Source organism: Petaurus breviceps, unplaced genomic scaffold (assembly GCF_028583685.1).
Source record: "Petaurus breviceps papuanus isolate PSGF00001 unplaced genomic scaffold, PetGlider_PUasm1.0 567, whole genome shotgun sequence".
In the NCBI taxonomy this organism is placed as follows: Eukaryota; Metazoa; Chordata; class Mammalia; order Diprotodontia; family Petauridae; genus Petaurus; species Petaurus breviceps.
In genome coordinates this window covers 205,263-228,135 of record NW_027186383.1, presented here as the reverse complement: position 1 = coordinate 228,135, position 22,873 = coordinate 205,263, and the positions used below count along the sequence as shown (strand labels likewise).

The 22,873-nt window shown below is 45.7% G+C and overlaps 2 protein-coding genes across 4 annotated transcripts in view; one reads left to right on the top strand and one right to left on the bottom strand.

Moving 5' to 3' along the window:
• The window catches only part of TRPM8 (transient receptor potential cation channel subfamily M member 8), a 42,848-nt gene extending 32,019 nt beyond the window's left edge, over positions 1–10,829 (top strand). Inside the window, exons 16-22 of the mRNA XM_069103047.1 lie at positions 619–760; positions 1,027–1,198; positions 2,742–2,919; positions 7,311–7,501; positions 8,146–8,245; positions 8,427–8,460; positions 10,779–10,829. Of these exons, the coding sequence (XP_068959148.1) occupies positions 619–760; positions 1,027–1,198; positions 2,742–2,919; positions 7,311–7,501; positions 8,146–8,245; positions 8,427–8,460; positions 10,779–10,829 (868 nt within the window). The remainder of the gene's footprint in view (positions 1–618; positions 761–1,026; positions 1,199–2,741; positions 2,920–7,310; positions 7,502–8,145; positions 8,246–8,426; positions 8,461–10,778) is intronic.
• USP40 (ubiquitin specific peptidase 40) overlaps positions 1–22,873 on the bottom strand; it is a 411,887-nt gene that overhangs the window by 291,374 nt on the left and 97,640 nt on the right. The window lies entirely within an intron of this gene.

Sequence of the window (22,873 nt, the reverse complement as noted above, 5' to 3'; positions counted from 1 at the left end):
GCATTTTTCAAGATGAACAGAATAAATACAAAATAAATACATTTGAAAGAGGAAGGAAGGCGCTAAGAAGCTGGGGGAGGGGAATCAGGAAAGGCTTCATGCAGAAGTTGGTGCTTGAGTGGAATTTGGAAGGAACCGTCTCAGACTGGGCATGCAGTAGCTCATTTCTGAGATGAAACAGGCACGTGTCTGTCATCATAGGAGGTGCAGCCCAGGTAGCCCTTAACTCTGCAATCCTGCAAAGGGAAATGGCCTCCTCTTCCCTCTCTCTATTACCCTTCTGTTCCACTGCTCCCATGACCATACCGTTTAGCCAGTGGGCTGTGTCTACTTCATGTTTTGGGTGAGAAGGGGCAGCACAGGTGAGCAGATCCACCCATTTCTTTTGTGGTATCTGAAATGAAAATAGAAGGCTCACCTGTTTAGAATTGCCAGTATGGCATTTTCTACAATGAATCCTGGTCTCCTTAGTTTTCACATGTACAAGTATAGCCTCACTTCCTTGTCAAAGGAGAATATATTTGCAAATGAGTTCACATCCTTTGTTGATGCTATAACAAGACCAAAGGGTTTCTAAAATGATTCTTTCTTCCACACCCCTTTTCCTCTTCTCAACAGGCTCCACTCCTCTAACAAAAGCTCCCTATATTCTGGACGTGTGATCTTTTGCCTGGATTATATCATTTTCACTCTGAGGCTCATCCATATTTTCACTGTGAGCAGAAATCTGGGGCCCAAAATCATCATGCTGCAGAGGATGGTAAGCTTCATGAACAGAGACAGAAGAAAGTACTCTGCCTGAGGATTTGGACCAATTAGGGAGAGAAATGGTGCATAGAGAGGCTTCCAAAGGCACAGCCTCAGAGTTGCTGTCTTGTGGGTTATCCCAGAGGGATCTTTTCTAGGCTGGAGTCTGACAAAAGCTGGCTGCAGCCACTTGAGCCGCATTTACTAGGAGATGAGGAGGTTGGACTCACTCTGGAGCTGGTGAATGAGACACTAACAGGTGCTTCCATCCCCCTACAGCTAATTGACGTCTTCTTCTTCCTGTTCCTCTTCGCGGTTTGGATGGTGGCCTTTGGGGTGGCCCGTCAAGGCATCCTGAGGCAGAACGAGCATCGCTGGGAGTGGATCTTCCGCTCAGTGATCTATGAGCCCTACCTGGCCATGTTTGGCCAGGTGCCCAGTGACGTGGATGGTAATTAACAATTCACTTTGAGTCATGCACGTGTGTGCCTGGCAGGATCTGATGCATTTTGTGTGTCCGGGGGATGGGGGAGGGAGGGTGGCAACTCCCTGCAGCAGAATTTAACTCTTTGAGGTCAGGGACTCTTTGATTTTGTCTTCTTATCTCCAGTGCCTGCATACAGTAGGCTAGTGAAATACTTGTTGAATCCGTGAGTGGAGCTTAAGAGAGGTGGCCTCATTCTTCATGCACTTCTCAGGATGACTGTCATCCCCTGGCGAATCACGGCTCAGTTTGGGCACATTCTCCCAATCTAAAAGCTGGCCCACACTGCTCATTATTTCCTTGCCTTGCCAATGTGACCTCGAGGCTCTCTTCCACCATGGAATCAACACTATTTTCCACTTTAATCAAACTCCTACCTGGCCGTTACGCTCCCTACATCTGCCCCATATGTGTCTTGTATGTGCTGGATTATTTATCCCCTGTTGCCCCATTAAAGTTCAAGCCCCTGGAGGGCAGGGACTGCTTTTTGCTTTTCTCTGTGTCTCTAGTGCTTCTCTAAAGCTTGGCGTGTAACAGACACTAAACAAATGCACACTGACTGACTAATTGATTGGAGTGGACATAGGCGTGGATCTTTTCTAAGCCTAACCCTTCACGAAATGATAACCCAAACAGAGGATCCCTAGAGGCTGATCAGGAAGTTACCAGAGCAGTGTCTTTTGACACCAATACCTGAGTGGAGTCCATGGATCCTGCCACAAAATACCATATTTACATACACTCTCACCTGTAGCTAAACCTCCAAGTTATCTAGAGTTGGAAGGACCAATAGGGACTAGATTTCCACTGGATTCCATTGGAATAGGGACCTCCCAGGTGAGGAAACTCCCTCCAGTAATCCAGATCAACACATTCTTCAGCAGCTTCTAGTCTTGGAGAGGTGCCTAGTCCACTAAGTGATTAAGTGAAATGCCCAGGGTCACAAGGCCAGTATGTGGCAGAACTTGAACTCAAGTCTTCTGACGCCAAGGCTGGCTCTCTATCTACCACCCCATATAACAACACAACACACTGCCTCTGCTTCATTCAATTACTGGCTGAAGATCAATCTCTTGGTCTTTTGAAGGAAAAAATTGTTTATGTGGTTCTCATCTGCAAGGGGAAAACAAAGAAGGCAGAGCAAAGGGAGCCACAGGAAAAGCCTCTCTGGAGTCCTCCGCCCATGTGGAGCTTTCCTCTGGAGTGGCCTCCTGTTTCTTGGATAATAAAGGTCACAATCAGCATTTACAGTTTGCCCAGTGCTCCATAGCTGTGAGCTCCCTTGATCCTCCCAGCAGCCCTGGGGGTCAGTGCCCACTTTGTCTTGTACCCACTTTGCTGTAGGAAAACTGAAGCAGGCAGAGACAAAGTGGCTGGCCCAAAGACACCCAGCTGAGCAATATCAGAGACCAGATTCAAAGCCAGAGCATTTGTGCATCATTGCTGAGACACCTCCCTCCCCCATCCACCCTTCCAAGAGCATTACTGACTTGTCTCTCTCTTGCTTTAGGCACCACTTATGATCTTTCCCACTGTACCTTCACTGGGAATGAATCCAAGCCTCTGTGTGTGGAACTGGATGAACACAGGCTGCCTCGATTCCCTGAATGGATCACCATCCCCCTCGTATGCATCTATATGCTCTCCACCAACATTCTGCTTGTGAACCTGCTGGTTGCCATGTTTGGGTATGTGCTGGGGCAGCTACCCAATTGTGGGGGAGAAAAAGGAGGTCTTTAGGATATGGGTAGTCATGTAAGGTCTTTGGAGAGCCTATATGCCTAATATACGCTTCCCTTCCTTCCTTCTCTCCTTTCTACCTACTCCTTTCTTCCCTCCCTCTCTCCTTTCCTTCCTTCCTTTTTCTTCAATAAGCATTTATTGAGCATCTATTGTGTGTTCAACATTTTACTAGGCTCTGGAGTTTCAAAGATAAAAATGAAGCAATCCCTGCCCTCAAGATGCTTGTATTCTTATTGGGAGTGGACAACAGGCTCACAGAGAAATCAGACAAACTGGGCCCAAAGTAAATCCAAGTGATGTCAGGGAGAAGAAAGTTGTAGCACTTGGGGGAGGAGCGAAGGGAAGACCTTGTGTGGGACCAATAAATAGGGCAAAGCATCTGGGAGAGAAGGGAAGGTGCGTCACTACACGCAAAAGCCTAGACTACACGCGTCACTACACGCAAAAGCCAAGAGGTCAGTTTGGCTGGAATGTAGAGGGTGTGGGAAGTCATTTTAACCAAACCTTGGGTTGTTCTGACACAGGAAACAAGTCCAAATTTAGTGCCACTTCCTCCAGAAAGCTTTCCATGATTGCCCTCAGCTAAGGTACATCTATTTTTCCTTATATTCTCTTGGAGAGACCATGGTGATGAGGCTAGCTGCCAAGACACCAACTGCCTCCAATGGAGGCAGAAAGGCCAGGGAAAGGCCCTCTGAAGACCTACCTGGCTGAAACCCTGGTTAATTTAGTGGCTCCATTTCTGGAGAGAGTAAGCCCCCTGAGGGCAAGGACTGCTTTGTGCACTGGTAGCCCCAGTTCTTGGTACAGTGTCTGCATAGAGGAGAGATCTTCTGTCTGTGAAATTTACTGAGCATTTTGGAGCTTGAGAACACAGGAGCTGATTAGTTCATAAAGGTCCTTAGAAATACTCTCCTGGGGCAACTAGGTGGAGCAGTGAGTAGAGCACCAGCCCTGGAGTCAGGAGGACTGAATTCAATCTGGCCTCAGACACTTAACACTTACTAGCTATGTGACCTTGGGGAAGTCACTTAACCCCAATTGCCCTGCCTTCCCCCCCTCCAAAAAAATTACTCACCTAATCTCTTCAACCCAGAGAAAAACATAACACTCCTGTGGGGCTCCCCACTGGTGAGCAGACTTTATAGTGTGCAACAGCTCCTACCTGAGAAAAGCACTAGGTATGAGACCTGGCTTGAAGGTGCCTTCAAGGAAATCATTTTATCCCTCTGACCCTGTTTGCTCATCTGTATAATGAGAAGAGCACAGGATGTGGGAGGGGAGGACATGGGCTAGAATCTTGACTCTTCCTCAGCTATCTTGACACCTTGGGCAAATCCCCTCTGAGCCTGAGTTTCCTCATCCATAAAACAAGAGGGGTGGACTATATGACCTCGGAGACCCCTTCCAGATCTACATTCTATGACCTTTACAAAGGAAGGGGTGGGCTAGATGACCTTGGAGGTGCCTTTCACCTCTGGATCCTACACCCTGGAGCTAGTTCTAATCTTGGCTCGGCCATTTACCACCTGAGTGACTTTGAACAAGTCACTTCCCTCCTTTGGACCTCAGTTTTATCATCTACAAAATGAGGATGTTGGACCATGAGTCTCTCCTTTCCAAAGTCTCTCCTCCCTGGAAATCCCATGATCCCATTAACCTTAATCTGTCAGCGTGGCCATATTTGCTGGAAGCTGTTAATGGCGATCTAAATGTACTGCTGGGCATTTAAAGTAGCTGCCCACAGTTTCCTCCGACGGGATCAAGGGTAAAAGGAAGCAGCTGTAAATGTCTGAAAGGCACCTGCCTTCACAATATCAATCACGAGCTCTGTGCAAATGCTCCAAAGCCTGCTAAGATTTCACGTTCAATTGCTGTGTCTAGACACCAGCTCCCAAGGTCAGCCTTTGACAGTATTCGGCAGCCTCTGCTGTTTGATTGGCCTTGAAGACCTGACTTTTGAGGGAGGGGATGTGATAAGAGACAATAGCAAGGCACAAAACTGGTCAGGACTTGAATCTAGACCCTGCCTCCATCACTTAGGGCTTGGGTAAGCTTGGGCAGGTCACTTAGCTTCTCTTGGCCTCAGTCTCCCCCTCTGTAAAATGAGTGAGTTGGGCCAATGGTTGTGGTGTTCTTGTTGTCACTTTATGTTTTAAATTGTCAACCACCAAGCACCAGCTTAACCCATTTCCTTCCCAGAACTGAAAGCTAAGTGGATATTCCAAAACTTACGTTTTCATTTTCTATGGAGACAAAATTGTGCACTTAACTCCAGAAGGGGACGGCCGATCTTGGGGCACTGGAATGAAAACCATTCTGGAGCTGTTTCAATAGCCAGAGTAGGGAGACCCTAAGGTCCTAACACCCCACAATCAAAATCTCCAAGCCTTCTCTAAGGCTCTCCCCAGAATGCCTCTGAATACTTGACTTCCCTCTAGGCACAAATCAGGGGCCACCTCTTCCGTGCAGTCCTCCCTGATCAGGTCCCCTAGTTACTAGTGCTCTCTCAAGTCTTCAAATATTCCTCTTTGTTACAACTCTCCTTCATTCCTTCATGAAACAAGCATTTCTTCAGCACCTACTGTGTGCCAGGAACTGTCATATAAGAAATGAAATGGTCTCTGCCCTCAAGAAGCTTACATTCTAATGGGGAGAGACAGAAAATACCAAGTTCACAGAGTATTTCTAAGGAAGATTTCCCCTTAAATCTCCCAAGTCTTAAAACAATTCAGTTGTTTGTTTAGTTTAGCTTGTTTTGTTTAGCTTGCTTCAGTCCTTACTATGTTCAGGGATTGTACCAGGAGCTGAGGAAATGAAGGCAAAAATCTGCCCTCAGGGAAATTACAATTCACTTTTTTATTTTTAATCGAGGCCCTGATTTCCTGTGTTTGGGGAGTTCTCTATGAGAAAATCCCTCCAGCCATGCAGAACAGCACCTTCTCTACTCTTCAGTCCCAGAGAGTTGCCTGAGGCACAGAGAGTTTAGAGACTTGTCCAAGGTCACACAGTCAGCTCAGGTAGAAGACAAGACCTGATATGGAATCTTCTCGATCTAAGTTAGCCAGCCAGCCATACATCCATACATCCATTCATCCATCCAAACATCCATCCATCCATCCGTCTTTACCACACTGCCTCTCACATTTTACATTAATTAACAGAATTAAACTAAACAAACATCTGAAGGACTTTAGTTTTTTAAGGCTTTCTGGATCATCAGGCTTGACTTCTTATATTCCGGAGGGAAATTAATTCCCCATTCTTTTTTTCAAATGTCACTTGAAAATGACAAGTTCTCTGGTTCTGAAAGGGCCCTTCCTCCTCCTCGCCTGCTGAATTCCTGCCCTTTCTCTGCAGTCCCATTTCATGGTCCTCTTTCCACAAAACCACCGCCATCCCCATTAGCATTAACAGCCTTCCTGCTCAGGCACTGCCTATCTCATAAAGAGCATTTGCCTATCTCATAAAGAAATCAGACGCCCATCTGTCTAATGCACTGACCCTGCACAAGCATGTATTATAGTTAGCTGTCTTATCAGCCGCAAAAGACCCATGTCCGAGCTAAACTTCATAAACGGCCGGTGGTGTGGGGGCTGCAGTTCTTCCTGTTCAGTCATTGTTCTTGTGTCCGACTCTTGATGACCCCATTGGGGGTTTTCTTGGCAGAGATACTGGAGTGGTTTGCCATGTCCTTCTCCAGCTCGTTTTACAGATGAGGAAACTGAGGCAGACAGGGTGAAGTGACTTGCCCAGGGTCACACAGCTAGTAAGCATCTGAGGCCAGATTTGAACTCAGAAAGATGAGCCTTCCTGACTCCAGGTCCAGCACCACCTAGCTGGTTTAAAACAGTCAAGAAGACCCACGTTCAAATTTTCAGATACTTTCTAGGTGTGTGACTGGAAATATTGATCAACCTCAGCTACAAAGTGGGGATATAATAGTAGCACTCACTTCACTGGGTTGTAATGAGGAACAAATGAAATAGCAAATGCAATGCACTCTACAAACCTTCAAAGATCATAGAGATGGCAGCCATTGCCAGCACCTGACCCTGGGGCTCTGAGCACAGTAGGGCCTTTGTCGATGTTTGTTGACTAAATCAGAAGAGGGGAGGAAGGGAGGATGGAGAGAAGGGGGGATGGAGAGAGAAAGAAGGGAGGATGGAGAGAGAAGGCAGGAAAGATCTGGCGTGCTGTTACTTTGTTCCCAAGCCAATGAGTCTCTGTGCCAGCATCTGGATTAGGGGCAAGGGGAGGGGACAAAGGCTGGCAGAGCTCGCCCTGACCAAGCGAACAGAGCACAGAGCTCATGCTGCCTTCCGCTCCCTGCCAGGTACACGGTGGGGACGGTGCAGGAAAACAACGACCAGGTGTGGAAATTCCAGCGCTACTTCCTTGTCCAGGAGTACTGCAGCCGCCTGAACATCCCCTTCCCCTTCGTGGTCTTTGCTTACTTCTACATGGTGGTGAAAAAATGCTTCAAGTGCTGCTGCAAAGGAAAACACGCCAAGCCCTCAGCTTGCTGTGAGTGGTGGCTGGCTCCTGGTAGGAGTCACACTGACCCGCTCACCCCTCTGGAGGGCAGTGAAGTATTGTAAAGTTGGTGGTAGTTTTCACATCTTGACAGTGAATTATTCTATACAGGTGAGGGAGAGGGAGAGACAGAGACAGAGAGGCAGAGACAGAAAGAGAGGCAGAGGCAGAGATGCAGATGAAGAGACAGAGAGGCAGAGGCAGATGGAGAGACAGAGAGAGAGGCAGAGAGGCAAATGGAGAGAGAGAGAGGCAGAGACAGAGAGAGAGGCAGATGGAGAGGCAGAGAGGCAGATGGAGAGACGCAGCTGGGCTTTGGAACCAGGCCAGCCAAGTTTAGGTCTGTTTGTTACTAACCACCTGTGTGACCTGGGCAGCTCTGAGAACCTCTCTGAACTTCTGTCTCCTCATGTGTTAAATGAGGGTGTGGGATTGCATCAAGCAAACTAATGTCACCTAAGAAGCATTTACTAGCACCAACTACGGACCAGACCCTGAAGCTCAGGCCCTCCCCTCAAGGGACTAATCTTCTCCTGGGGAGGGGGAGGACAAAATATTTACACAAATAAATCTGTTCAGGGTCATTGGAAGAGGGAGAGTTTGCTCACAGTTCTTTTTTGCCTTTTTTATTCAAGGTGTAACAAATGAGGACAATGAAACCCTGGCATGGGAAGCTGTCATGAAAGAAAACTACCTTGTCAAGAGTGACACCAAAGCCAATGAGCATTCGGAAGAGTATGTCAGCACACATTTTATTCCTTTTCCTCTTGAGGCCAGTGAGAGTGCCCAGCCTCCTCCAACTGACCTCCCAGTCACACTTCTTTAGGGGGCCGGAAATCTCCTGGGGAGAGCGCATGCCTGTCAGAGAGGTCATAGAATGGATGTTAACAACTCTCCCCTTCTCTCCTCTCTACAGAATGAGACACCGGTTTAGACAGCTAGACACAAAGGTACTGTGCTCTTTGCGGCCTGGGGGTGGGGGCAGGCAGTGGGCTCCATTGTCTGACTGATATCCAGCCAGGCAGCAGTGACCACATCCAGGAACCAAGAACGTGTGGCTGTATGTTTGCAGTGGGAAGGGACCTCAGAGGCCATCTAACTCACCCACTTCATTTTACAGAGGAGAAAAATGAAGCCCAGAGAGGTGAAGGGAATTGCCCAAGGCCACAAAGGTTATTACCTTTGGCAGAACCAGGACTTGAACTCAGGTCCTCTGACTCCCAATCCCAGCTTCTCTACTGTGCCCCTCTGCAAATCCACAGTCTGGCTCTGCCTTTCAGTGCTTCTTCTTTGAGGACTTGGTGCCACATTGGATCACAAATTTAGAAGTGGAAGAAATCAGAGATTCTGTGGTCCAATCTGTTCATTTTACAAGTGATGAAACTGAGGCCTGAAGAGGGCCTGCCTTTCAGCAGCAGAGCCAGGACTTGAACCCAGGCCCTCTGACTCTAGGCCCAGCATTTTCCCCCTACATTGGGCTACCTTCTCAGTCTCTTGGGAAGCAAGATCCTGGGCTGTTACTGGCTGTTACTATTGCAGTCTTTGTATGAGACATAATTGCCTAATCAGCCCTCCAAAACCATGGCCTAGATGCCCTGCCCTCCTGCCCTCACCCTCCCAGGCTGTCGCCCTCAGCAGCCACCAGCCACAAAAGCAAGACTGCTGCTGCTGCTGTAGGGGTCCCAGGCTCTTGGCTGGCCAGTGAATCACTCCTTCTCTGATCTTTATCTCCTAGACCTTTGGGATGCATCTAGTGTATAATGAAGTCCGAGCAAAGCAAACATATAAGGTGTGTTGCCCCCGGGGATGGTCAAACTGATAGCATGAATGGGTGCAAAGAGAGTTCCAATCAATTTCTGAATAATGAGCCATTATAGCTTCCTTAGAAGATCATGGATCTTGACATGGGATGGCCCTCAGAGGCCATTCGATCCTCTCACTACAAGGCCAGAGCTGAAGGATATTTGGGGTTAGATCCATGAATTTGGAAGATGAACAAATAAAATGAGCTCCTGCCAAAGATATAACAGTGATCAGCATGGCCCATTATTCTGACCCACGGTAACATTTCTGAGCTTCCTTTGTAATCTAGAAATAGAAGAATGCAGTATTTCTGACCAGGTTTACATGGAGCTCACATCGTGAAGTCTAGTCACCTATCCCACTCTGGCACACACTCTCCATGCATCTGTAAGGTGTTATCAGGCAATCTGTCAACAAACATTTACTAAGGGTTTACTGTGTGCAAAGCAGTGGCCTAAGAGCTGGGGACAGCCTTCAGAACCACAAGGTTTGATGGAGAAGACGATGTGGCCACAGACAAGCCACAGAGAAGATGGAGGGTAATCTCAGAAGGAATCGGATTGATCTCCTCCAGACAATGACAGTCCCCAGTGACATCTGTGTCCTCAGGGAAAGTATCATCAGCTTGTCACATAGCAAGAGCACAAGATGCTTGGTGGGCAGCCTGAGGATTCCACTGACATCTCTGTCATGGCAATAAAAGTCAAGGAAGGCCCCCTGGCACCTTGGGTGGCCCCCCATGGGGGGGGCCTCTGGGAAGACATGAGCCCGAACTGCACAGGATGAGTAGGCACGGTTAATTAGGGCCAGCATCATTGGAGAAAACATCCCAGTCATGAAGACCCCATAGCCACATCTGCCCAAAAGGGGGATGGAGAAAGCATCACGAACATTGCAACCATGTTTGACCACAAGTGTTTCTTTGAATAAGTGATAGAGCCAATGGGTAGATATTATACTGGACCCATGCTATTTTATCAGTTTTCCAAAATCAGATTTATGAATTCATATGAGCTGTACATTGCCTGCCTGATATTAGGGGAAACGTGTATCATTGAGATTCACTTGTTTTCATGTATACGATTTTTCACCATTAAGTTTGGTCTCCTATTGGTACAGTTGGGGAGCAGGGCACCACACGTGCATTGACTGGCCTGGCTGTTTGCAAGCATCATGTTCTTGTAGGAGCAATTCTAACAGCTCATTGCACATGACCAGACCTCACCCATGATCTCATGAGGGTGGTCAACAGGAGGGCAGTGTTCATTTGCTAACAGCTTACCTATCTGCTTTCAGGAAATAGGTGATGGAGTATAGACCGAACAAGGATAACGTGATGTATTCACTGGTCTCAACACTTGGTTTCTATATCTAGCCTATAGATAAGACACAGTACGATAATTAGGAATGTGTTTGGCTAATTTGTAATTAATACCAGTCCTGTATTTTTTTTTCTTTTTCAAAGCTGAATGATCTCAAAGGCATTCTGAAAGAGATCGCCAATAAAATAAAATAAACATGAAACTCAACCAGAAACCGCCACCTGCAGGTAGGTAAGTGCATTTCCCAGCTTCTTTAATCTGTAGTTACGCTAACATGTTTTCAGTCTGCTTTAAGACAAATATATTCTGCGACTGTCCTAGGTAATGCATGATTAAGCTATTGCTGGTGATGGGTATGTTTCCAGGAGGTCCCCCAAATTCTTAAACTCGCTGATTTCAAATCCGCAAACTCACGTTACAGTAAAATGAAAGATGAAAGCCGGACTTCCTGACTGCTCAGTAATCCAGTCATTTCTCTAGCTTCTGGTATGCTGGAGCTGTCCAAGTGCTGAAAAATTAGTTGGGGTGGGGACATTGCAAAGAAAGCACAGGTTTAGGAGATGATCTGTTGCTGGGAGTTAAAGAGGCTTTGAACAAGAATTAGGCAGGTCAGTGAGGGAAAAAAATAGAACCTGTTGATATGCTTAATACCAGATCGCTTTGCTAGAGATTCCTTTGTTTGGGGGCACAGAGTGGCGAGTGAGGGATAAGAGAAGTGCGTTAGGACAGCGTCCACCCCAAGGTGGGGTGCACAGAGCACCTCTAAAAGTGGAGTGGCGCCCATCCACCTCGCTGCTGCCAGCCACGGTGCGCCGCCAGCCACGGTGCCACGGTGCGCCGCCAGCCACGGTGCCACGGTGCGCCGCTCGCGCCTTCCTCACCTGCCTGCTTCTTGCCTGTACGAATTGTCTTCCCCATTAGAATGTAAGCTCCTCCAGGGCAAGTGCCCTTCAGGGACTCACTTCTCTCTGTGTGGTCAGTGCTTAGCCTGTCGCTATTTCAGTCATTCCTTCAGCAGTTAGTAAAACTATACTAAAGTCTTTACTATAACTAGCATATTTTGGAAAATATAGGGAAAGGAGAGGGAAAGAACTAGAAGAGTGATTAATCGTGGAAATCTGAGGTTGCTTTTTAGCTCCGCATTAAATCCATTAGAGAGAAGTCTGGGTTGGAACCCGCCTCTGACACTGGCTAGCTATGTGTTCCTGGGTGAGCTACTTCACCTCAGTTTCCTCATTGGTAAAATGAAGATCATAAAACATGTACAGCTGACAACATAGGGCTGTTGAGGAAAGCAGTGTGTATGCCTTAAATTGTTGTGAGCTGTGACTATTGCTGTACTCTGACATCATCCTACAGCACCATCCTTGGTCAGGGTCTCTTGTGGAATAGTTTAAAAGTGACCAGCTTTTGGTTAAAAGTGGGATAATGGAAAGTGATCAGATACAGTGAAGTCAGGAAGACTCATCTTCATGAATTCAAACCTGACCTCAGACATTTACGAGCTGTGTGATCCAGGGCAAGTCACTTAACCCTGTTTGCCTCAGTTTCCTTTGTAAAATGAGCTAGAGAAGGAAATGACATCCTCCAGTACGTTGGCCAAGAAAACCCCAAATGGTGTCATGGAGAGTCAGCCACAAATGAAACAGTTCAGCAACTACAACATTCTCTTCTAAGGCCCCTCTGATCCTATCCCTACAGCCTCATTATCGCATGCAGCATTCTGAGCTCCAAAGGTGAGCCACACAGTATCCTTGAAAGAGAAGTAAGCAGTGCTCAAAAAGATGTTTAGAAAGAGCTCATGCTGCCTTTGGCCACCTGTGAGTGGAGTTGGATTGTTTTATATTTACTCTACATCTGCCTTCTCTCCTTTTTGGTCCAGACCTAGGATTTCATCAATATAGAAGTGAGATGTCTGGTGCAGCCCACAGCACTTCCAAAGGCAGCTCAAACTAGGTTAAAATGGAGTTCCTGTCTGTTTTTAATGTGTCGATGTTTGTATTCTAAAAATCCATAAACATGAATTTTCCAAGTCAATATGTGATCCTCCCATAGGGATTGTTATGCAGGATTTTGTGGTCTCCACTGCTCTTTGCATTTGACATGATTAGTATGAGGACACTACCAGTGAGAAAAGTCTCTCCAAATTCAGATCAGCACCTGCTCTGCAACACTGGAGACACTGAGAGGTCAAGGTGACTTGTCCAGGGCCACACTACCAAGATGAGTCAGACAGGATTTGAATCCTTGTCTTTGGGCAACCAGGCTAGCTCTTGAGACACTGGGATGTACCACTATTTGGTTAACAATGAACTAATCGTCTTTTTCCTTCAAGGAAATATCCTACATAGGGGGCTATAAGGCTTCCTTCCAAATGTTATGAACACTCCTCAGGATATATTTTCACCACCCTTGAATTATGAAAGATTTCAAAGATGGTATCAATTATGTAAGCATGAAAGTCCCCATGGAGCTCATCATGCCCTTGCCTCTTAAGATCTCCAGCAATTCGGAGAGCTCCTTCCCTCAGGAAGGAGCCAGCCTGACCATTGGTATTTCTTGAATAAGTTGGAGGTGGTTTTCTCTTTCCTTCCTCAGCCATCAGCTTCTCTTCTGTGGTATCTCCAGGTTGGTTTTAAGCTCTACTTTTCTGCAGAGACTTGCTTCTGTAAGTACAGAAGCAGCCAAGATGACCCTTGAGGAGCCTTGAGCTCACGCCTGGCTGATGGATCTTTTGACTGCAGGAGCACAACCTGTAATTTGTTTCAAAATTTAGATGATGCCTCACCTAACTTCTCTGGTCAGGCCTTTCCTCTACAAAGTCAGGGTGAAGCAGTGATTGTACGTCCCTGAAAGGATCATGGATTTAGGGCTGAAAAAGACTCAAGAGGCCTTGGAGACCAACTCCTTCATTTTATGAGGCACAGAGAGGTTAAGAGACTTGCCCAAGGTCACATACCTAAGAAATGTCTGAGGTGGGATCTGAATCCAGGTCTTCCAGGTACTCCAAGTCTAGGACCCTATCCTCTATGCCAGGTTGTCTCTCAGGATGGGAGAGTCTAGGTTAAGAGAGGGAAGAAGCACTCCCTGCTAACCTTCAATTCAATTCAACCCATCAAGCATTCCTTAAGGGCCTGCTGTGTGGCAGGCAGAGAAGAAGCAGAAGCCAGGAGAGAGGGAGCCAGTCTTGAAGTCAAGAATCCCCAAAGCTCAAGTTCCACATTGGCGACCAATGGGATGTGTGACCCTGAACAAGTCACTTCACAGCTCAGTGACCCAGGCAACTCTCTAAGCTCTGAACTGATCTATAGCCAACATGGAGCTTGCTCTGTCAACAAAATCAGATTGGGGCAGAGAGAAAAGGCACCAGATGTGTCACTAAATGCTAAAGATTCAAAATTGAAAATAAAACAAAGTGGATTTGTTTTAAACAATGCTCCAGCCCAGTTGTAAATCCATGGGGGCTTTTTCATTGCTTTCCTTCTCTCCAGAGATAGCCAAAGCTCACTGGGAGCAGAGTCTGTTTAGGTTTTTTGTCTTTGTGGCTCCAATGCCTTTTTCGGAAGAATTAGGCTGCCTGCCACAGGAAGCCAGGCTGAGAAAGTAGAAGGGCTGGTGCCTTCCCTCTGACATCCGTGGGGCAGATGAGAATAAGAGTGGGGGTGGGGGAGGAGGATAGCGGGAGCTGCTCTTTCTTCCCTCTCACATGGACAATTGAGCATCCTGCTGTGACTAACCCTGATTCCAATCACAGGACTCAGAGCTAGAAGGAACCTTAGTCATCTAGCCTTTCATTTATTTACAGGTAGCTAGGGGGCGCCATAGTGCACAGAGCACCTGTTCGGAAGCCTCTTCCTCCTAAGATCGAATCTGGTCTCAGACACTTACTTAGTAGCTGTGTGACCCTGGGCAAATCGCTTTGTTTGCCTCAGTTTCCTCATCTGGAAAATGAGCTGGAGAAGGAAATAGTAAACCACTCCAGTATCTCTGCCAAGAAAACCCCAAACAGGGTCACAGAGAACAGGATATAACTGCACAACAACAAGTCTTTCATTTTGCAGAGGAAGAAAGTGAAAGATCTTGCCCAACGTCAGAGGCAGCATTCAGCAAGGCCAGGCCAGAATCCAAGGCTGGCCCAACCCTGTCACACTGCCCCATTATGACAACCCTTTTTTAATAATGAAAAAAATCCCCAAACAGTGACTTATCCTGAAGATGCTGCTATTTGGACAGCAAAAGTCTGTGGCCATGAACTCTGAGTGAATGTCTTTCTCTCTCTCTTTTTATTCCAAATCAAATGTTTTGTTAGCTTCTGATTTACATCATTCGTTTCCACCAGATTTTGAGTTAAAAATTTTCTCCCAGTTTTTCTGCTACCCACCGCCCCAAAATAGCGATCCCATCCCCCAATCTGCTCTCTGCCATATCTTCTCCCATATCCCCTTCTACTTTCTAGGAGGGCATGGTGAATCTCTATGTCCCAGTGCCTGTATATCTTATTTCCCAGTTACATGTAAAATAATATTAATTATAGTATATGTATATTTTAAACATTTGATTTTAAAACTTTGAATTCCAGATTCATTCCCTTCCTCCCTTGTCACCCACACTTACTGGGAAGATAAGCAATTCAGTATAGGTTGTACATGTGTAGCTATGCAAAACATTTCCATAGTGGATAAATTGTAAAAGACTGACTATTTTTCCCTCCCTCCTATCCCACCTCCCACTTGTTCTATTCTCTACTTTGATCCTGTCCCTTTTCAAAAGTGGATACTTCCAATTTCCCTCCCCCCGCAGCCTGCCCTCCCTTCCATCATCTCCCCTCTCATCCTCTTCCCCCCTACTCTCCTGTAGGGTGAGATTCCCTATTTAGTGTGTATGTCATTTCCTCCCTAAGCCAAATTCAATGAGAATGACGTTGATCCATTCCCTTTTGCCTTCCTGTTCTTCCCCTCCATGGTAACAGTTTCCCCTTGCCTCTTTTATATGAGATAATTTACTCCATTCTGTCTCTCTCCATCTCCTCTCATTATATTCCTCTCTCACCTCTTAATTTCACCTTTTAAGTATCATCCCTTCCTATTCAATTGGTCTTGTGCCCTCTGTTTATGTATACCTGTACACATATATACACACACTCACATATGTATTCATACTTCCATATACCCTCCTATACACACACACACACACACACACACACTTCAACTATTTTCATACTTAGGAACGTTTCATCAGTTACAATTATCATTTTTCCATGTAGAATGTAAATAGTTCAACTTTGATAAGTTCCTTACGATTTCTTTTCCCCGTTTACCTTCTCATGCTTCTCTTGCTTCTTGTGTCTGAATGTCAAATTTTCTATTCAACTCTGGTTTTTCATAAAGAATGCTTCAAAGTCCTCTATTCCACTGAATGACCATATTTTCCCCTGAAACATGATACTCAGTTTTGCTGGGTAGGTGATTCTTGGTTTTAATCCCAGCTCCTTTGACCTCTGGAATATCATATTCCAAGCCTTTTGATCCCTCAGTGTAGAAGCTGCCAGATCCTGTGTTATCCTGATTGTGTTTCCACAATATTCAAATTGTTTCTTCCTGGCTGCTTGCAATATTATCTTCTTGATCTGGGTACTCTGGAACCTGGCTATAATATTCCTAGGAGTTTTCTTTTTGGGATCTTTTTCAGGAGGTGATAGGTGAATTCTTTCAACCTCTACTTTGCCATCTGGCTCTAAAACGTCAGGGCAGTTTTCCTTGAGAATTTCTTGAAAGATGATTTCTAAGTTCTTTTTTTGATCATGGCCTTCAGGCAGTCCAATAATTTTTAAATTATCTCTCCTGGATCTATTTTCTAGGTCAGTGGGTTTTTCCAATGAGATATTTCACATTGCTTTCTATTTTTTCATTTGTTTGGATCTGTTTAACAGTATCTTGATTTCTCATAAAGTCACTAGCTTCCATTTGTTCCAATCTAATTCTGAAGGAATGATTCTCTTCAGTGAGCTTTTGAGATTCTTTTTCCATCTGGAAAATTCTGCTGTTTAAGGCATTCTTCTCCTCATTGCCTTTTTGAGCTTCTTTTGCCATTTGAGTTAGTCTATTTTTTAAAGTGTTATTTTCTTCAGTCAGGTTATTGACTCTTATTTCATAATTTTCTTGAATCATTCTCATTTCTGTTCCCAATTTTTCCTCCACTTCTCTTATTTGCTTTTCAAAATCTTTCTTAAGGTCCTCTATGGCCTGTAACCAGCTGGTATTTTCCTTTGAAGCTTTTGGTGCAGGAGTTTTGACTTCGGTGTCTTCTTCCTGTTCCATGCTTTGATCCTTTTTGTCCCTAAAATAGGAGTCTAATGTTGAATTCCTCTGTTTTCTTTGATTCCCTTGTTTACTCATGTTGCCACTCAATTACTTGACTTTTGGGCTTTTTGCCACAGTAGGACTCTGCTGCCAGACAGGGGAGCTTTGTACCAAATGCTGAGGTTTTCTCAGCTGCTGAAGGTATTAGTTGGGTGCCCTCTCTGAAGCCTCCACAAGCTCTGGCAAGCTGGTCACACACCCCAGGACCTCCACCCTAGACCAAAATCCAGATTCAAGCCAGTTAAAGCAAGAGTGATTACACCTCAGACTGGTCACTTGGTCCCCCTACAATCTGCAGGCCAGGAGCTGAAGCAGCCATTTGTGGCTATGGCTGCAGGGCCACTTCACCTCAGCTGCTTCTCCCCCCAGGAGCAAAAACTGACACACTCCCAACTACTGGATCCCAAAGTCCACACTGCACTGACTTCTTACTTTGTCCTTAGCATCTATGTGTTGATAATTTGGGAAACCGCCACAGCTGCTGGTGATCTGAAGTTCCTCCAGCCGTGCTTGGTCAGGCCTGCCCTGAGACTAAAACCTCAGGCTTTCTCAGGGCTGGGCTGGGCTCCCAGAGCACTGCACTGGCCACTTGCTGCCGGCCCACCAGGCTGTCCTCAGCAGGAGGTTAGCTTCTCTGTGTCATTTTGTGGGTTCTGTAGCTCCAAAGTTTCTTCAGAGTCACCTTTTACATGAATTGGGGGAGGTGGAAGCCGGAGCCCCTTGGAGGTCCTGTTTCTACTCCATCTTGACCCTGCCCCACATCTTTCTCTCTTTCCTCTCAGCATAAAAGAGCAGTCAATCCTTCTCTTCATGACTGGGCAACAGGGACCAAGCTCAGTCCACATTGGCTTTCTCCAGGCTGTTAATGTCTTTAAATGAGGGGTGTGATTTTGTCTTCAGCAATAAGAAAAAATGGCCTTAGAGGAAGCCCACCACGTCAAACACAGACTGAGTGGGTTAATCAGAAATCATCTGCTGAGATCCAAATCAATGATCCAAGTCCTCAAGGAAAAAAACCTTAATCTTCAGAATAAATGAAGGTAGGAAATTGGCTCTAAAAATGATTTTTCTCTTTTCACAGGGACCAACTCTGAACAGAGACATCTTGGGATCACCATAAACAATGAAAAGATGCTAAGAACTTATATCAGCAGAAAGAGCTAAAATGGCCCTACCTGCTGAGTGACTCTCCTTCCAACTCCTGAGTATGAGAGGAGGGCTTTGAAGTGCCCCCAGCCCAACTGATGTCTCAAAACACAGGGCCATGTCTTCGTCCAAGAAGATCGACATCAAGGAGGACATTGTGTGTTTCTTGTTCCTCTTCACTCAACCTTGTCTCGTAGTCTGGTTCTCAGCAAGTACTTTATTACATTTTCTTCTTTCATATTAAGATTTCCTATTATTCAATCACTTGTAGACTCCTGGATCTCACAGGACAGTTCCTTATCTGAGAGCTGGATCAAGACTTTTTCTGCCATTGGGTTAGTGATGGTGCAATGGAAAGAGTGTTGAATTTGAGTCAAAGGAATTCAGTTCAAGATCTACTGCTTACTACCTGTGTGATCTGGGATAAGTCACTTAACCACTGTGGGCCTCAGTTTCCTCCTTCAAATATACCATGAGTAGTTTGACCAAGATGGCTTCTGGGATCCTTCCCAAATCTAAATCTTGAGCTCCTTGACCCTCTTGATTGGCTCTCCCACCATGTTCTCCTGCTTTACTCCTGAGCCATCAGTTTTCATCAGTGGTCCCAAGATGGCATCCAGAAGAGCCATGTCCCAGAGTGCTCCGTCCTAGAGTCTCTGTTCTCATTTTCATGGATCCCTCCCCTCTGTTGAAGATGATAAACAAACCTATGCCTTCCACAGTAAGATTTGCAAGAAATTCCCTACTAAAGGGAGAGGAGATTCTAGGACAAGGCCCATTTTTGACAATTACAAAACATGTACTTTCTATCAACAGAGGATTAGATCATTCAAATTTGCTGATTGGAAAGGCCCTGGTCTACTAGGCTGTGATGCCAGTAGAATACAAGAATGCAATGAACACAAGGAGCAGGAACCATCTGGGCAGTCGTTCCCTTCTTCCGGTTGCTTCCCATTGAGCTCCTGAGAGAACTCTCCCCCCAGGACTTACAGAGCAAATAGAAATGCTCAAACAAAACTCTCCACTCTTAGATTAAAAGGGAATAAATGCACCTCATTGTGAGGTTAAGGGAGTTAAATGAAAAGTTTGTGCGAAGTCTCTCTGGGAGCAATTGTGCTTTTCTGTCTTCAGAGCTCCCTGAGAAGTCATGGTGTCTTTGCCTAAGAAAAATGTGTGGAAAGTTTACAGGAGGATTATAACCTGTACAGATAGAATTATAGAACCCAAACATGGAGAGCGGAACCATTTTGTTTTTACTCCCAAGGAAGCCTAAAAACGAATCTGGTTTCAGGACAATCTACTTCACAATCTTAGGTGCTGAGAGTGGACTGGAAGCAAAACTTGACTGAAACAAACAAACACAAAAAAGTCAATCACCAGGCCTTTCTAAGTTAGCCTGGTGGCCTTTGGCCATCTTGTCATGGTTCACCTTTCCTGAAAGCATTGAGGAATGTTCTAGCATTCTCATTTCAAGTCACCCATCTGCAAGGTGCTAGGCTAGGCAGGTGTATGGGAGAGCCCAGAGAAAAGACAGATCTAGTCCCAAGGACCAGCTAGTCTAGCTCTGTTTTAACAATATCATGGAATCAGATGAAGGAGTCAATAGTCTTTAAACTTTACATTAAAATGTATAGAATACCCCTCGTCGGGGGCAAGGACTGTATCTCTACATCAAGGGGCAGCATTGTGTAGTGGATGAAGTAGGCTTGGAGTTAGGGACACCTCTTAACGTCACCTGCCTCAGTTTCTCTGTCTGTACCATGAGGGTTGGCCCACTCTCACAGTTCTTTCTAGGCCTAAATCTTAGATCCTTTGCACCCACCAGAGTGTACATAGTAGGTACTTAATAAAGACTTGCTGACTTGGATTAGGTTGTATACATTGACAGATGTTCTTGCCAAGTTTCCTTCGCAAATGCCTGTTTTAGATGGGGAAGTAGGGCAGAGTTACCATCAAGCCAGTGAGCAGCCCGAGGCAAGGAGCACAGAAGTGCACCCCTGTCTGTGCGGGCCACCTTGTCACGCTATAGAAGGTGACCCCAACTTAGGGCCATTAGGGGACACATGGGGCAAGCCTCAGGACTCACTCACAGGAGGTGGCGAGAACAGGTTTTCCATGGCCTCGTTCATTTGTGGGAAGGAGCCAGCTTTTTACAACATCACTAACCAAATGGCTCCACAAGCACTGGGAAGTAGCTGAACCCAAGGTGCTGTGGCCATCCCTGTGTATGGCACCAAACGTGTTCCCATGTACCTCAGCCTGGCTGCTGGTGATGGCCACTGATCTAATCTAGGCTAGAGTGCAGCTTGGCTTTAAAGCTCATCGATGAATTAAATACCGTGTGGATTGTAATGTGCGGCCGCCTGGTTTCTTTCGAGTGGAGAAGTTGGAATTCCTCCCTGGAGGGCCCACGAGGGGCTCTCTGCACTGCTCTGGTTCCCAAGGCCCATAGCAGTGTGCCTGAGCTCTTTCCTCTGCAGGCAGCCTAGGGAAGTCTCTCTTCACTTACACTTTTGTCTGCTGTTTCTCCATGCGTAAAAGGAAAAGCCTGTGACCTCGGTCTCAGCTAAGTGCCCCTTCTGCCCCTTTCAGGCCTCCCCCTCTGATCATCTCCATTTCATCTGGTTTGTCCATCATCCTTTGCCAGCTATCTCCTCCAGGCAGGGACTCAGGTTATGCCTTTCTGTGGCTCCCCAGGGCTTAGCCCAGGGTCTGGCACAAAGTCAGCTCTGAACAAATATTTGTTGGCCTGACTTGCAAGCCTATGTAAATGCTAGCTGGTAATTCTTTAAGTCCAACTATTCAAGTGTACATTTGTTTCATGAAAAATCAAGGTGCCCAGATTACTAAAACCCCTGCTAGCAGGTGCCCCAGGGCAGAAGTGACCCAAATTTACCTAGAGCACAGAAGAGGACTTTCTTCACTCTATAGGGACCCAGTCATCTCTGTCTCTAGTTCCTGTGAGTCAGGAATAGGAACAAGATGGGGGGGAGGGAACAGAGGGCCCTGGAGGAAGGCACCCCACCCCACTCCTGGACTGGGGAAGAAGACAGATCATGGAGTCATATCTGAAGACCTGGGAGGGCCCTTAGAAGCCATCTGGTTCAACCCTCTTACTTTAAAGAGGAGAAAACTAAGGTCTAGTGTTAAATGTCATGCCCAGGGTCATATAACCTTCAGGACTTGAGAGTGATGTCACTATAGGAAAGGGAGAAGGGATGAACACCAATGGAGGGGTGGAATCACTGGCACCATCTCTCCATTCCGTGCACCCCCACACCCATGCCTGGGCTCCAACTCAGACTTAGCTGCTCAGAGAGGAGAGGGAGGCAAGGAGAGGAGGCACACAAATCAACTTTTTCCTCCTTCCTCTTTCAGCATCTCTCCCTCCTCTGGCAGGTAGGGAAGGCATACATATGGAGCGAGGCAGGTGACAGAGAGTGTTGATGTCACTCTAGCTGTGGGGCTCTGGCTTATAGATGATCCAACCCATCTGCCAGGGACAGTATAAAAGTAACCTTCTGCCTCTAGGAGCCCCTCTGAAACCACAGCTTTTCTCCAGAGCCAACCCCTCCTTAATATTTATTCCAAGGGCTTCTCAATGTTTTCTAACTCCTGGGCCCCTTGACAGTCAGTAAGAGGGTCCCTATGGACCCATTGCTCAGAATTGTGTTTTTACATGCAGAAAAATAAAGTACACAGGACTACCAAGGAAGCTAGTTATATTGAAATAGCTGTCAACTTATTTAAACAAAAAAGTCACAGACCCCAACTTGCAGCCTGCCTCCATACATGTTACTCATGAATAGTTATTCATCCCTGTCTTTACCTGAGAGAAGGAACTCATTTGCAGAGACCAAAGGTAAGAAGAGATTGCTTCCAATAGGAACAGACTTTCCCCCAACTTCAAGGAATTGTTTGATTCCACGGAGATGTCCTTTGACTAAATGGCCTAGAATGGAAGCCTCAGTTTAGTCGGATTGATTTCAAAGAATAAGGATGTATTGTGGAGCCCTGAAGAACATTTAGGAACTCTGCTTTACTCAACCACATTTTTTAAAAAAAATGCTCAAGTTGCTTTTGAGGAAGAGTGAAATTTACTGTAGTCCCCATCACACTAAGCACACACACACAATTTTTCAACAAACATTGTTTTATATATATTTATATATATATTTATACATACATACACACATACCTACATATACATACATATATACATATGCATATGCATACACACACACTAAAAAGGCATAAATAGTAAAAGTCAGTTTAGGCAGCACAGAGAAGAAACCCAAATTAATACTTAATAATCAAATCTGAAACAATGAGTAAGTCAAAGTACAAATCATATATGAAAATTATATGAAAGACAATGACAATGATGAAAAAATTTGCCCAAATGTGTGAGCTACGGCTAAAGCAGCACTTAGTGGAACAAAAATACATTAACGAAACAGAAGAATAAATAAACTTGATGTGCATTTTAAAATTAGAAACCCAACAAATAAATGGACCCAAAATAAACCGAATAAGGGGTAGTAAAAGTTAAAGGAGAAATGGAAAAAAAATTAGCTATAGAAGTGATGAGCAAAAGCTGGCTATTTGAAAGGACTAACAACTAATGTTTACTAAGCGCTGACTATGTTCCAGGCATGGTGCTAAGCGCTGACTATGTTCCAGGCATGGTGCTAAGCGCTGACTATGTTCCAGGCATGGTGCTAAGCGCTGAC